Source organism: Heterodontus francisci, chromosome 13, assembly GCF_036365525.1.
Source record: "Heterodontus francisci isolate sHetFra1 chromosome 13, sHetFra1.hap1, whole genome shotgun sequence".
In the NCBI taxonomy this organism is placed as follows: Eukaryota; Metazoa; Chordata; class Chondrichthyes; order Heterodontiformes; family Heterodontidae; genus Heterodontus; species Heterodontus francisci.
Window position 1 is genome coordinate 66,032,925 of NC_090383.1, and position 14,898 is coordinate 66,047,822.

At 44.9% G+C, this 14,898-nt stretch overlaps 1 protein-coding gene across 1 annotated transcript in view; it reads right to left on the reverse strand.

Annotated features, from left to right (window-relative positions):
- The window catches only part of LOC137376798 (echinoderm microtubule-associated protein-like 6), a 741,885-nt gene that overhangs the window by 538,864 nt on the left and 188,123 nt on the right, over positions 1-14,898 (reverse strand). Inside the window, exon 5 of the mRNA XM_068045814.1 lies at positions 12,185-12,253. Coding sequence (XP_067901915.1) covers positions 12,185-12,253 — 69 coding nt within the window. The remainder of the gene's footprint in view (positions 1-12,184; positions 12,254-14,898) is intronic.

The window sequence follows — 14,898 nt, forward strand, 5'->3', positions numbered from 1 at the left end:
ATCACAGTGTCCTCTTGGCCAAAAAGCTGAAATAAAAGACATCACAAACCAACCATTCCATGCCAACTTTGTCCAAGCAACACTTCCAATAATAAATACAATACTCAACTATTTACTCTTCTGCATTCCCTTATTGCCTGTTCCTATGCAATGCTATCCTCTGGCTGCAGCACGGCTGGAGGAAGTCTGCTGATTTTCAATGGGGTAGACTGTAGATGACCTTGCAGGATGATCTCTGACAGCTCTGGGCCCTAAGGGCCCAGCCTCAGACAGCACCACCAGTCTGTACTGGCTAGATGAGAGGCAACAGCAGAGGTAATGGCAGAGTGCCAATGTTGGGAGTATGAAGGCTGTCATCTTGAGACAGGGCAGCAGATTTGCGTACCATGGAGCCATTGGCACTCTCCCAGGGCAGTGCCAGTAATCTGCTGGAGCACAGATTGCTGGACTGCTCTGAGATCCTGCAAGCCCCTTCGAATATCCACAACCATGATGAAAGCAGTTCTAGACTGCATGGCATCAAGCTGGGCTTGCATGGCAACTAGCAGCGATCTCATGACCTTAGTCTGAGCTTCCACTATAGCACTCAGACATTGAGTGGCTTCTGCCTGCACTGCAATAGAAGCTGAGATATCGGCCACTAGGTGCTGCAACATGGCTGGGTCCACAAGTGCTGTCAGAGTTGGTTACCACTTCCACGCTGGATAGGATGGGCTCCAAGCTCTGTGCAAAGCCCTGTACCCAGTTGCTGATGTGCATAGCGTCCCACTCTAGCAATGTCTTGATTTTAACATTCTCATCCTGGTATTCAAATCCCTCCATAGCCTCGCTCCCATCTCTGCAACCTCCTCCAGGACTTGGAGATCTCTGCGCTCCTTCAGTTCTGGCCTCTGGCACATCCCCAATTTCCTTCACCTCTCCATTGGCAGTCTTGCCTTCAGCTACGTAGGTCCTAAGTTCTAGCATTCCCTCCCCAGACCTCTCTCCTCCTTTAAGCTGCTTCTTAAAACCTTGCTCTTTGCCTAAATCTTTGGTCAGCTGTTCTAATATCATGGTGTCACATTTTATGATAGCATTCCTGTGAAAAGCCTTGGGTCATTTTACTATGTTGAAGGTTGCTATACCAGGGACAGGGACTCAACAAAATTAACATAAGCAAGATAACAGTAATGGAGAAATTAATGCCATGAAAGAGCAACAAATCCCCAGGACCAGATAGTTTCCATTCCAGGCTTTTAAAAGTAGGTAGCATGAACTCCAGGGCTGAATGGCCTCCTTCTGCGCTGCAAATGACTATGAGAACACTGTAGATGCCGTAGCTATAATCGTCCAAAGTACTCTCGATTCAGGAACCCTTCATTTAGATTAGAAAACTGCACTTGTCTCTCCGCTATTTAAGAGAGGAAAACCAGGGAATTATAGCCCAGTCAGCCTATCATCTGTTGTTGGGAAATTGCTAGAGTCTATTATTAAAGGACAGAGTGTTAGATTTTTTGAAGAGGTGACTAAAGTAGTGGACACGGGAATGCTTACGGGTATTATTTTCAAAGACATCAAGAGGCATTTAATAATGTCCCTCATAAGAGACTGTTCATGAAATTGTAGGCAAACTATTGACCTGGTTAGGAAACTGGCTGATTGGAAGGAGACATAGGGTTGGGATAATGGGCAGATACTCCAATGGGCAGATACTCCAATTGGCAGAATGTGACTAGCAAGGATCTGTGTTGGATCTTAACTATTCATTATATTCATAAAGGACTTAGATGGTGGGATAGAAAGTCAAATATGCAAATTTGCTGATGAACAAAGATAGGTGGTATTGTAGGCAGTGTAGATGGAAGCATAAGATTACAAAGAGATTTAGAATGGGCAAAACTGTGGTAAATGGATTTCAATGCACATTATCCACTTTGGGCCTAGAAAGGATTCAACAGGATACTTTCTAAATGGTGAAATAGAAAACATGGAGGTCTAAAGAGACTTTGGGGTCCAGGTACACAGGTCATTAAAATATCATGAACAGGTATAAAAAATAATAAAAATGGCTAATGGAATGCTGGTCTTTATGAGGTAGAAGCCATGTTACAGTTATCAAAGCCCTGGTAAGACCACACCTGGAGTACTGTGAGCAGTTCTGGGCACCACACATGAGGAAGGATACATGGCCTTGGAGGGAGTGCAGCATAGATTTACTAGAATGGTACCTGGACTCCAAGGTTTAAGCTACAAGATTAAACTAGAGTTGCATTTCCTGGAATTTAGAAGGATAAGGGGTGATTTGAGTTTTCAAAATATTGAAGGGAACATTGAGGTAGATTGAGAGAAACTATTTATACTAGCTGGGGAATCTAGGACTAGGCGGCAGAGTCAAAAAATTAGAGCCAGACCTTTCAGGAGTGAAACTAGGAAACACTTCTTCATGCAAAGGGTGATAGAAGTTTGGAACTCTCTTTCGCAAACAGCAATTGATTCTAGATCAATTGTTAATTTTAAAACCGAGATTGATAGATTTTTGTTAACCACAGGCAATAAGGGAGATGAAGGCAGGTATATGACATTAGGTCACAGATCAGCTATGATCTCATTGAATGGCGGAACATGGGCTAAATAGCTTCCTTCTGTTTCTATGCTCCTATATAAATGCAAGTTGTTGTTGTAAAGTCTCGACGTCTTTTTAAATGGACCTATTAAGAATTTTTTTAAATACAACCATACAACATGGCAAACATAAAGAGAATGCTCTCTCTGTTTCCCTCTGCCACCAAAATAAGGTTTAGGTTTTGTTTGTTTGCCTTATTTGGAAAGACAGGATAATTGTATGTATTAATTTCTTTTGTGGGATACTGCAAACATGAAAAAAAATTGAATAATTTTCTAATGCCAAACTTTTGTTTTTGAGGACTGGAAGGACGAGTGCATTCCATGTGTATCAATGTCTAATTGAGATGTGTCATGAGGTTTAGGCAGGCAAAGTTTTGGAGGTGAGGGATGGTAATGATTTTGCAGGAATATATTTTGCATTAATCTTGAGCCCATTGCAACACCAGGAATAAAAGGCTTGAAGATCACTGGATCCAGGGGCTTAAGGTATGTAGAGTCTGTGCTTGCAAGCTCCATCCACCATGTCAGGCCGTGAAAACATTACACAAGCAAGAAGTTACGTTTTATTGTAAAAAATATATATCTAGCTTTCTGTGAGAGGACGAATTATTCGTCCTTTCTCCATAGTGGTATTATGGTTAAATGTGCATTCACACCTATTGGCCCAACATACCTCCTGTTTGATAAGTACACAACTGCTTGAGTTGTGTACTTATCATAACCTCTGCATCACCAACTCGTTCTTTCACACTAAACCCTGTCACCAGGTTTCATGGAGGCACCCAAGATCACGTCGTTGGCACCAGCTAGACCTCATTGTCACAAGGCGAGCCGCCTTAAACAGTGTTCAAATCACACGCAGCTTCCACAGTGCGGACTGCGACACCGACCACTCCCTGGTGTGCAGCAAGGTTAGACTCAGACCAAAGAAGTTGCATCATTCCAAGCAGAAGGGCCGCCCGCGCATCAACACGAGCAGAATTTCTCACCCACAGCTGTTACAAAAATTTCTAAATTCACTTGTAACAGCCCTTCAAAACACTCCCACAGGGGATGCTGAGACCAAGTGGGCCCACATCAGAGACGCCATCTATGAGTCAGCTTTGACCACCTACGGCAAAAGTGCGAAGAGAAATGCAGACTGGTTTCAATCTCATAACGAAGAGCTGGAACCTGTCATAGCCGCTAAGCGCATTGCACTTTTGAACTACAAGAAAGCCCCCAGCGATTTAACATCCGCAGCACTTAAAGCAGCCAGAAGTACTGCACAAAGAACAGCTAGGCGTTGCGCAAACGACTACTGGCAACACCTATGCAGTCATATTCAGCTGGCCTCAGACACCGGAAACATCAGAGGAATGTATGATGGCATGAAGAGAGCTCTTGGGCCAACCATCAAGAAGATCACCCCCCTCAAATCTAAATCGGGGGACATAATCACTGACCAACGCAAACAGATGGACCGCTGGGTTGAGCACTACCTAGAACTGTACTCCAGGGAGAATGCTGTCACTGAGACTGCCCTCAATGCAGCCCAGCCTCTACCAGTCATGGATGAGCTGGACATACAGCCAACCAAATCGGAACTCAGTGATGCCATTGATTCCCTAGCCAGCGGAAAAGCCCCTGGAAAGGACAGCATTACCCCTGAAATAATCAAGAGTGCCAAGCCTGCTATACTCTCAGCACTACATGAACTGCTATGCCTGTGCTGGGACGAGGGAGCAGTACCCCAGGACATGCGCGATGCCAACATCATCACCCTCTATAAAAACAAAGGTGACCGCGGTGACTGCAACAACTACCGTGGAATCTCCCTGCTCAGCATAGTGGGGAAAGTCTTTGCTCGAGTCGCTCTGAACAGGCTCCAGAAGCTGGCCGAGCGCGTCTACCCTGAGGCACAGTGTGGCTTTCGTGCAGAGAGATCGACTATTGACATGCTGTTCTCCCTTCGTCAGATACAGGAGAAATGCCGTGAACAACAGATGCCCCTCTACATTGCTTTCATTGATCTCACCAAAGCCTTTGACCTCGTCAGCAGACGTGGTCTCTTCAGACTACTAGAAAAGATCGGATGTCCACCAAAGCTACTAAGTATCATCACCTCATTCCATGACAATATGAAAGGCACAATTCAACATGGTGGCTCCTCATCAGAGCCCTTTCCTATCCTGAGTGGTGTGAAACAGGGCTGTGTTCTCGCACCCACACTTTTTGGGATTTTCTTCTCCCTGCTGCTTTCACATGCGTTCAAATCCTCTGAAGAAGGAATTTTCCTCCACACAAGATCAGGGGGCAGGTTGTTCAACCTTGCCCGTCTAAGAGCGAAGTCCAAAGTACGGAAAGTCCTCATCAGAGAACTCCTCTTTGCTGACGATGCTGCTTTAACATCTCACACTGAAGAATGCCTGCAGAGTCTCATCGACAGGTTTGCGTCTGCCTGCAATGAATTTGGCCTAACCATCAGCCTCAAGAAAACGAACATCATGGGGCAGGATGTCAGAAATGCTCCATCCATCAATATTGGCGACCACGCTCTGGAAGTGGTTCAAGAGTTCACCTACCTAGGCTCAACTATCACCAGTAACCTGTCTCTAGATGCAGAAATCAACAAGCGCATGGGTAAGGCTTCCACTGCTATGTCCAGACTGGCCAAGAGAGTGTGGGAAAATGGCGCACTGACACGGAACACAAAAGTCCGAGTGTATCAGGCCTGTGTCCTCAGTACCTTGCTCTACGGCAGCGAGGCCTGGACAACGTATGCCAGCCAAGAGCGACGTCTCAATTCATTCCATCTTCGCTGCCTTCGGAGAATAATTGGCATCAGGTGGCAGGACTATATCTCCAACACAGAAGTCCTTGAAGCGGCCAACACCCCCAGCTTATACACACTACTGAGTCAGCGGCGCTTGAGATGGCTTGGCCATGTGAGCCGCATGGAAGATGGCAGGATCCCCAAAGACACATTGTACAGCGAGCTCGCCACTGGTATCAGACCCACCGGCCGTCCATGTCTCCGTTATAAAGACGTCTGCAAACGCGACATGAAATCGTGTGACATTGATCACAAGTCGTGGGAGTCAGTTGCCAGCATTCGCCAGAGCTGGCGGGCAGCCATAAAGACAGGGCTAAATTGTGGCGAGTCGAAGAGACTTAGTAGTTGGCAGGAAAAAAGACAGAGGCGCAAGGGGAGAGCCAACTGTGCAACAGCCCCAACAAACAAATTTCTCTGCAGCACCTGTGGAAGAGCCTGTCACTCCAGAATTGGCCTTTATAGCCACTCCAGGCGCTGCTTCACAAACCACTGACCACCTCCAGGCGCGTATCCATTGTCTCTCGAGATAAGGAAGCCCAAAAGAAAGAAGAAAAAGAAAGAACCTCCTGTTTCCAATTAACAGCAATATAAGGAAGCTACCTCAAGCTGTAGTGGATCTCTAAAATGTGCTCACCAGACAGGTAAAACACTGCTGTGTCACTGTAGAATTACACACAAGACCTTAAGATTTCTGTGTTTTGGTGTCGGCTTTATATTTTTCTCTTTCTGTTGGTGTTCCTGTGACTGATGCTAGTGAATAATGCACTCTTAATTGTATCATTCGGGTTCTGCTAGTTGGGGAGTCTAGGAGTATGAGACATAGTCAATAAATTACAGCCAGACCTTTCAGGAGTGAAATTAGAAAACACTTCTTCATGCAAAGGGTGGTAGAAGTTTGGAACTCTCTTCCGCAAATGGCAATTGATGCTAGATCAATTGTTAATTTTAAAACTGAGATTGATAGATTTTTGTTAGCCAAAATTATTAAGGAATTTTGGGGAAAAAGCAGATATACAGAATTAGGTCACAGATCAGCCATGATCTCACAGAATGGCAGAAAGGCTCGAGGGGCTAAACGGCATATTCCTTTTCCTATGTTCTTAAGTTGGAGCCGGACTCCTAGATGCTCCTTGACAGTGACAAGAGGCTCTCTGGCAGGCCTGCCAATGCACCAATGCATTGCAGGGAGAGGGGGGCTTACAGGGGTAGATTTTTTCCCAGCAGGGGCCTTCCTTGGGCCACAGATTGCCCATGGAGGTATGCCCCACCCACAAGCCCCCAAGGAGGTTGCTTTGTTTTACTGGGCAATCTCCCCACCTGGCAGAGGCCTCCCCGCTGCTAGTTAAATCCAAGCAGTGACAGGAAGAGGTCCTTAAGTGGCTATTAATAGGCCACTTAAGGGCCTCACTTGGCCTGTGGGCAGGAAGGCGTCGGCCTATCCCGCCCCCGACCAATTTGCGTTGCGAGTGGTCCTCTGTCCCCCACCTCCCATCGTAATTATCTACGAATCTGCCACAGGGGGGCCCATAAAATTCAGCCCACCATATGGAGATCCCCTCTCTATACTACCCTCTGAGGTACACACAGTGCCAGTATCTGAGCTTGTGGTAGTCATCAGAGCAAGTGCCAGTGCTTTCTCTTCAGAGGTGTGCTCTTCTTCTCACCCTTCATCGTCACACACCACTGGCTGGTCAGACGGCAGGTCTTCAGCATCTGAAAGCATAAACGTGCAAGAGGATAGTTAGGGTGAGAGAATTGGTGGGGTGGGTGGAAAGCATCCACAGCATGTACTTCATACCAGATTGCAGAAGAAGTGAAGTGGAATTTGAGAAAGCGCATAAGGCAAGAACATACCATCAACCTTGAATGTTTCAGCGACACCAGTTGCAATGGCCTCGGTAATGGCTGTGCCAATAATGCAGACTACTGGCTCCTTCAACTGTGTGAGGACACGCATATGTGCCTGCCCCCCACCCTCCGCTGGTTCTTTGCTGCTTCCTCCTGTTATATGCACCCTGTCCTGCAAGAGAGAGGGAGGAGAGTCATTGAGCATTTTGCAATGTGTTTGGGTGATGTGCCACTCATAGCTAAATAACTGGTAGAATGTGGAAGCACTAAGATGTGACTGTGAGGCTTGCAGCAGTGCCAAGTGTGTGAAAGTGAGGTGAAGCGTATGAATATTAGGCATGAGTCCTGATTGCTAGACCTGATTGATGGGTGAGTGATGAGGGTGTAGCACATTGAGCACTGTGTGAGGTTGGTGAAGCAGTTGATAGGATATGGCATTTGAAGATGCAGTCACTGACCTTGACCACTCGTCTGAGGTCACTGAACTTTCTCTTGCACTGTATCCAGAACCTCTGGGCCAGACTCCAGGCTTTGAACTCTGTGGTTATTGTTATGTTTACGCCGAGTTGCTGGATTTTATATATCTAATTCATCTCAGAACAATGCAGATATCACACTTGTATTAAATCACCAACTGATTTATTTACAGTACTTTAAGATATCTCAGCACATACAAGATTTCAGCACAATGTCTTTCTCAGAACACAATCACTGTTCCTTTTTGTTTCAGTTTCAACTAGGCTTCAACAATCAAACAGTGAACACTGATCAATAGACAGACTAATACAATCAAACCCTGATCAAACACACACTACACTTTCCCCCTTTTAACTAAAGACATTACTTTAATTCAAAAATATTCGAAACGATAAACATATATACATCAAGTTATTTCTTAATGTTTAACTTGTCTGTTTTCTCTAAGTACAGAAATAGTCTTTGAGAAAGAAAGGTCTCTTAGGTCTGCGATTAGATTTATGAATTTAAGGTTGTAGATCTGTTTGAGATGGATTATCAATATCACTCATAGGAAAAAGAAATGTATCCTCATAACAATTATCCTCAAAATATCTTGGTCTGCTCTCTATCAAACGTCTCGCATTCCACTTGCTGTTGTCATCCAACAGATAAGCACTGGTAGCTAGCAAACATTTAATCTGCTTTGGACCGGATACTGATGAAGCAAGTTTGTGGTCGCAATTTGGCCCTTTGATTCAAACCCAATCTCCAACATTAAATTGTGGTTCCCTTGCGCCTGTACGTTTGTCAAAGTATACTATTGCTTTACCTGTCGCTTTACGATTTAATTTGCTTTTGCTCTGACATTCTCATTAACTGATAGCGAGGGCTTAAGAATGGTCAGTGGCATGCGAAAGTTGAGACCTATCATAAGTTCGACTGGTGTCTTTCCGGTCAGAGAGTATGTAGGCTTTACTCCAACTGTTGTCACTCGAACCCAGAAAGTTAATCTCGGGCGCCGCAAATATGCATCTGTCCTTGTTGAGTGTCAAATTGTGTTTTGCAAGTCGGGTGAGCACTGCTGATAAGTGTTGATCATGTTCAGCTTTGTCCTTTCTATGGACAATGACATCATCAAGAAGGTTAAGCATTCCCTCAACATCCAACAAGACTGAAGAAATGATATCCTGGAATGTGCTAGGTGCTGAACTTAATCCAAATGGCATTCTGCGGTACTGAAACACACCTTCATGGGTAACAAAAGCTGTAAGATATCTGCTTTGCTCTTCTAGAGGTATCTAAGATAACTCCGTCGCATATCAAGCTTTGTGAAGACTGTGGAGTCATGAAATGATGCTGATAGTTCTTGAATTGTAGAAATTGGAGACTTGTCTGGTATGATAGCTTTGTTGACTGCCATTCGGTCAATGCATAGTCTAAGTTTGCCATTTTTACGTTGTGCAATGACTAGATTTGATATCCGCGTGATGAGTCGATTTGCTCAATGACACCATGTACTTCTAGTCGTTTCAACTCATGTGACACCGGCACAGATTGCAAATGGCAACCGTCTCAAATTTTGTGAAACTGGTAGAATTGATGTGTCAATGCAAGGAGCATGACAGTACTCTTTAATCTCCCCAAATCCAGTAAATAAGGAGGGCTACTGGCATGTATAATCTGCATCATCAATCCCGTTAACGTGTGCTCCGGTGGGGTCAGCAAGTTTGAATCCAAGCCTATCGAAAAGGTTTACCCCCATATGGGTTTGGCCTTTAGCTACAGAGAATTTGAACCTGTCTAGGTTCCCAAAACTGGAAAGATAGTGTCGTCATAAGCTTGAAGAGCGCCTGTTGCAGGAGCGAGAGAATTGCGAAAAATACCAATGGTAGAGTTTGTCACTCAAAATAGATGATTTCGTGTCAACGTCGATAAGAAGTGACACTGAGAGGCTGGGAGAGACTTTGTGAGCAGGACGAAATCTATGAAATGGAACAGCAGCCCAGAGAACTCCTTCAAATGACCTGGTGCTTTACTGTTTGTGATGGTAAATACATGTTGTATCTCACTCTCAGGAAGAGACTCCATCACATGTCGAACCGATGAAGTCTTTTTCTTCGACGACTTGCACACCTTTGCAAAATGGTTCCACTTTAAACATGAGTTACACTTTTCCCCACAAGCTGGACGTGATGTTGTGACTTGATGAGCATTTCCACAATTTGGCCACAGTTTTGAAGGTAACTGACCATTTTGGGGCACATTTTGATGAGGTTGCTGAGGTCTTCTTGGTCTTAACACTTGCACTGAAGCTAGTTGGGCAAGCTGTGTCTGAAACCCTGAGTCTAAGGGCGGATGTGTGTGTAACCACTTTGAATCTAACATGGCAGATTTGGTCTGGACTGCCAAGGTTATGGTTTTTTCCAAGGTTAAATCATCATCCTCCATGAGGAGATGTTCCCTAACTCGTGGAATTGAAGTCTTTTCAATTAATTGGTCACAAATTAGTTCATTGGTTAGTGTACCAAATTTATATGTAGACGTCAATTTCTGCAATACTGTCACATATTGTTTAATGGGCTCACCATGTCCCTGGGATCTCTGGTAGAATGCGTATCACTCCATCATCACACTTTTCTTTGGCCCAAAGTATTTTTCAAGAGTCCCTACCACCATATCAAACGTTGACATATTTTCTGTGAGCTGCTCTGATATTCGCTGGCCCTCTGCTCTGAGACAATGTACAAGTATCGCTTTCTTACGGTTCGCTGCTACATCTTAAGTGTCCATCCCCATAGCGAGCAAGTAGGTCTTGAACCCCGAAATCCATCGCGTCTAGCACAAGGGAGGATTTCCCGTCGTTGAAAGAAATCGTTCTGGAGTTGATAAAATTACATTTTGCTGAATCATGCTTGTAGCCATGTTTTGTTATGTTTATGCCAGGTTACTAGATATTATATATTTGATTTATCTCACAGCAATGCAGATATCACACTTGTATTAAATCACCAACTGGTTTGTTTACAGTACTTTAAAATATCTCAGCAGTTATAAGATTTCAGCACAATGTCTTTCTCAGAACACAGTCACTGTTCCTTTTTGTTTTAGTTTCAATTAGGCTTCGACAATCAAACACAGATCAATGGACAGCCTAACACAATCAAACACAGATCAAACACTACAGTTATCTGCTCCCATTCACTCCTAAGTGCTTGTCTTTAGGGTTTCCTGACCCTCTGCGCATAGATGAACTTTCTCCTCCTTTTCACTGCCTGCACTAAGGCCTCCAGCACTTTATCGGGAGAACCTAGGAGCCCTCCCTCTGGGTTGCTGTTCCATTTCTCAAATTTCTTCCTGCTCACAAAGTCTTTCCCAGCCACCTCTAGCCCCTGCTGCAGCCAGAATGCACCTTCCCTTTAAAAGGTGCAGACTGGTTTCAAGAAGTGCAGGTTAGCTTTAATTGTTGCTAGTGGACAAATTGTTGGACAAACATGGCTCCCCTGCTCAACATGCAACCTTTCAGCAGCGCATTTAGCATTGTGTTACATGCCACATTCACGGAGATGAGCAGGCATCACGAAGTGCAGGGTAATCCCATATCACAATCTCCACACCCGTTAATGGGCCTTATCCAATCTTTAGTCCCTAATCGCTTCACCTCAGCGAAGGCCCTCATAGCTTGTCCCTTAATAAAAGGCTGACTGCCCACATAGCCTTGCTGTTTTGATAATTCCTTGGTCAGAAAGTTATGCTCGGTCCTTCAAGTGGTTCTGATCTCTTTGCTCCCCGCACAGGTGCACAGATGATACATTCTGCCGATTGGCTGGCAAAAGTTTAAATCTTGCCCCACAATATTTTTCCTGTGCATTGCACCAAGATGGAGACAACTGGGGTCTAGTTCCAATATTTCTTTGAAAAGGCAATTTTCTATAACAGTCACCTAAAAGTGATTCTTAGTGCGTACAGTTACAAGACAGATTTTGTGTGTGAAGAAAAAAATTGCTTGAATGTCAACCATTTGAGCAGATGTAGTGAAGCTGTCCTATAGCTATTCCAGAAATTTTTTTAATGTTCTGTAAAGCACAAATGAAGGAATTCTGGAAGTGATCCACTGAATTACACTAAGTATTGCCACTTATTCCAACTACAGATTTCATTACCTAGCTACTAACCTGCCCACTAAGTCCATTTTCTCTTCAGCTTTTCACATTTTCATTTGTAATTTATTCGATAGGTTCCAAGTAAATAGCCTGTCGTTAGTTAAAACAGGAACTTTTCACATCTGCACTTAAAGTAAAATATCAACTTTCATTCAGGCCACAGTTTTGGCTTTACAGTTTTATTAGATCCAAGCCTGTGGAAGAGGTAAACAGACAAGATTCTACTTCAATGAAAGCAACTATTTGATATAAGCATTTTTAAATAACAGAAAGTACAAGATGAACCTAGGATATTTACCTTAATATGTTTCACTCCACAGCTAACAAGTCTGTTTGGCTGATGCGGATCCCAAGCAACATCAAAGATCTGTAAACAGATGGAATACTTCATATATGTCATGCTCAGCTTAATTTTGGGAAATATCATTAGTATTACAATCTAAAGATTATGTATAAACCATCCAAGGCCTATAAATCATGCACTATGTTCACAATATGTACACAACTGCAAATGTCTGGAGAATAAATTAACATTTTAAATACACAGGATTGTATGTATCAATAGGCTTTAATAAAAATTATAGAAAAAGGCTCATTTTAGATGCCTTCCATCACTAACAGGAATGTGGATGGCAAGATTGACACAAAAAGACACATACAAAGCAAAACAAACCTCTAGGAACAATTCACTACCTGCTGGAGTGAGACTCCTCAGCTTCATTGATCTTTTTATGAGCCTCCCTGGTTGAGTGTCACATGATGTTAGACAGGACTTTTTAGACCACAGCCAGCAATGGTGATCAACAGTAGGTTCCTAGGGTTCCCAAACTTTATTGAAATGGCCAATTGATCTCCCGAGTGCTGCTGATAGTGACTCGGGAGAAATAGTCCTCATATGCGCTGTTCGTGCATGCACAGTACCCGGCTGTCATGGCTTGCAATCAAGCTGCGTTGTCTGGGCCCTGATGGTCTCCCCATTACTCAAAACTCACTTCCTCATGGCAGGTTGAGAGGATGGCAGCATCAGGGTCAACAAATATCACCTGGAAACTCTGCCGAGTCCTGAGAGAGCAACTGAGAGACATCACAACACAAACTGACGAAGTGTGAGAGAAGGAAGAAACACAAAATGGGGAGGATGAGACAGAAAGAGCGAGAGAGAGCAATATAAACTGGGGAGGAGGGGAGAGAAACGCAAATTAGCGGAGGGACTGAGAGTAAAGCACAAACTGGGGGAGGGAGGGAGAGAGAGAAACACAAACTGAAGGGAGAGAGGAACATAAGCCAGAGGGAAGGAGATGAGGGAGGGACAAAGAGCAACACAAACTGGAGCAAGGGAGTTTATGGTAGCCTGTAATGTCCACTGTTGTATAATGTTTTTTTTCGGGAGCTTTGGTGCTTCTCTCTGAGGACTGAGCCTCACCTCCCTGAAGCTGGGCGAGTGTGGTATGGTGTGGGAGTCACTCTTTTGAATTAGGTTTGGTCTGACGAAGGGTCACATCAGGCAGAAATGTAGGCAGATTTATTAATTGAATTCAAATTCCACCTTCTGCTGTGGTGGGATTTGAACCCATGTCCCCAGAGCAATACCCTGGGTCTCTGGGTTACTAGTCCAGTGACAATACCACTACGCCACCGCCTACCTGCAGGCGGGGAAGCTGGCCAAATAATGGCGGGGGTGGGCCCTAATGGCGGCAGCTCACATACAGCCACAATTTTTAAAGGCACACATGCAGCAGTTAGGTAGGCTGAAGGCAAAGGCAAGAAGGAGGGGGTCAACAACAAAGAAAGCAGCGGAGGAATGGAGTCACAAGGAAAGGTTGGTCCACGATTCAGCAACACCTCTCTGGAGGCTCTTTTGCAAATAGTCACAGAAAGAAGAAAGGTCCTCTTTCCAGAAGACGGGAGGAGGAGGCCAGCAAGCCTCACCAAGAAAGCATGGCAGGAGGTGGCAGACATCATAAGCAGCCAGGGGTTATTGCAAGAACCTAGAACCAGCAGAGGAAGAGTTTCAACAACCAGTTATGGTCTGGAAAGGTGAGGGGCTTTAGAGTTGAAAACTGGAAGCCCAGCATGGATTAAAAAGGTGCCCATGAAATGTGTGGCCAGGTGGTAGACCCATGCATGGGACAACACCAGGCACCAATGTCCTCATTGAAGTGCTCAGTTCACACGCACCCAAACCCCATGCTCAGTCATGAGTGAATGCTGCATTGGGATGGCTGAATGGTCACCTCATCAAGTCCTCCCAATGGCATGGTGCTGCACATTTACAGTGTCTCAGAGTGACCAGCACAGATGGGTCATGAGACTGGAGTGGCACTGCATATGTCTGTGCTTGAAGTGCACTCAGAATGCCAGAGAGTGTCAACGAACCAGAGGTTGGGTGCCTTTCATCACCATGTTGACACAGATAGAGCAGGAGGCCATGGAGATCAGATGGGTCACAGCAGGGCAGACTGTCTCTGAGGGCGAGGCAGGTTGAAGCTATGGAGAATGAGTAAAGCAATGGATGCATCCAACATTCCTTAGACCATGTGTGGTCTGTGGCACCTGTGTGGGCCTTTAACGCCACTGGAAGCTCCTGACCAAGGGAATGACCAGGGCTTGGTTGAAGGAGCAACGGTTTCATTTCATGTCTCTCCACCAGGTACAGGAACAGATAAGGAACAGACCAAGGCTTCTGCTACACTGGAAAGCTCACAGGATGCAATGCTATCTCAAGACACTGCATCACGTTATTCCAGCACACCCTCCACCAGTGCAGATATACTCACATCGGTGGGCATCGTTGCACATGTAGAACTGGTGGCACAGCTGGTGAGCACTGCACAGACATGCAGGACGAGGTACCGGAGACAGTGACAGCTGCAGACACTTCCCCTCAGAGGAGTGAGGATAGGCCAAGCCATGCTCAGTTCAACGCAGATGGCAAGCCTTGGATATAATCAGCAAAGCAGCAGATGCTTCAGTAACAGCATCAAATGTGTGAACATCTGTCGGAGTTTCCAG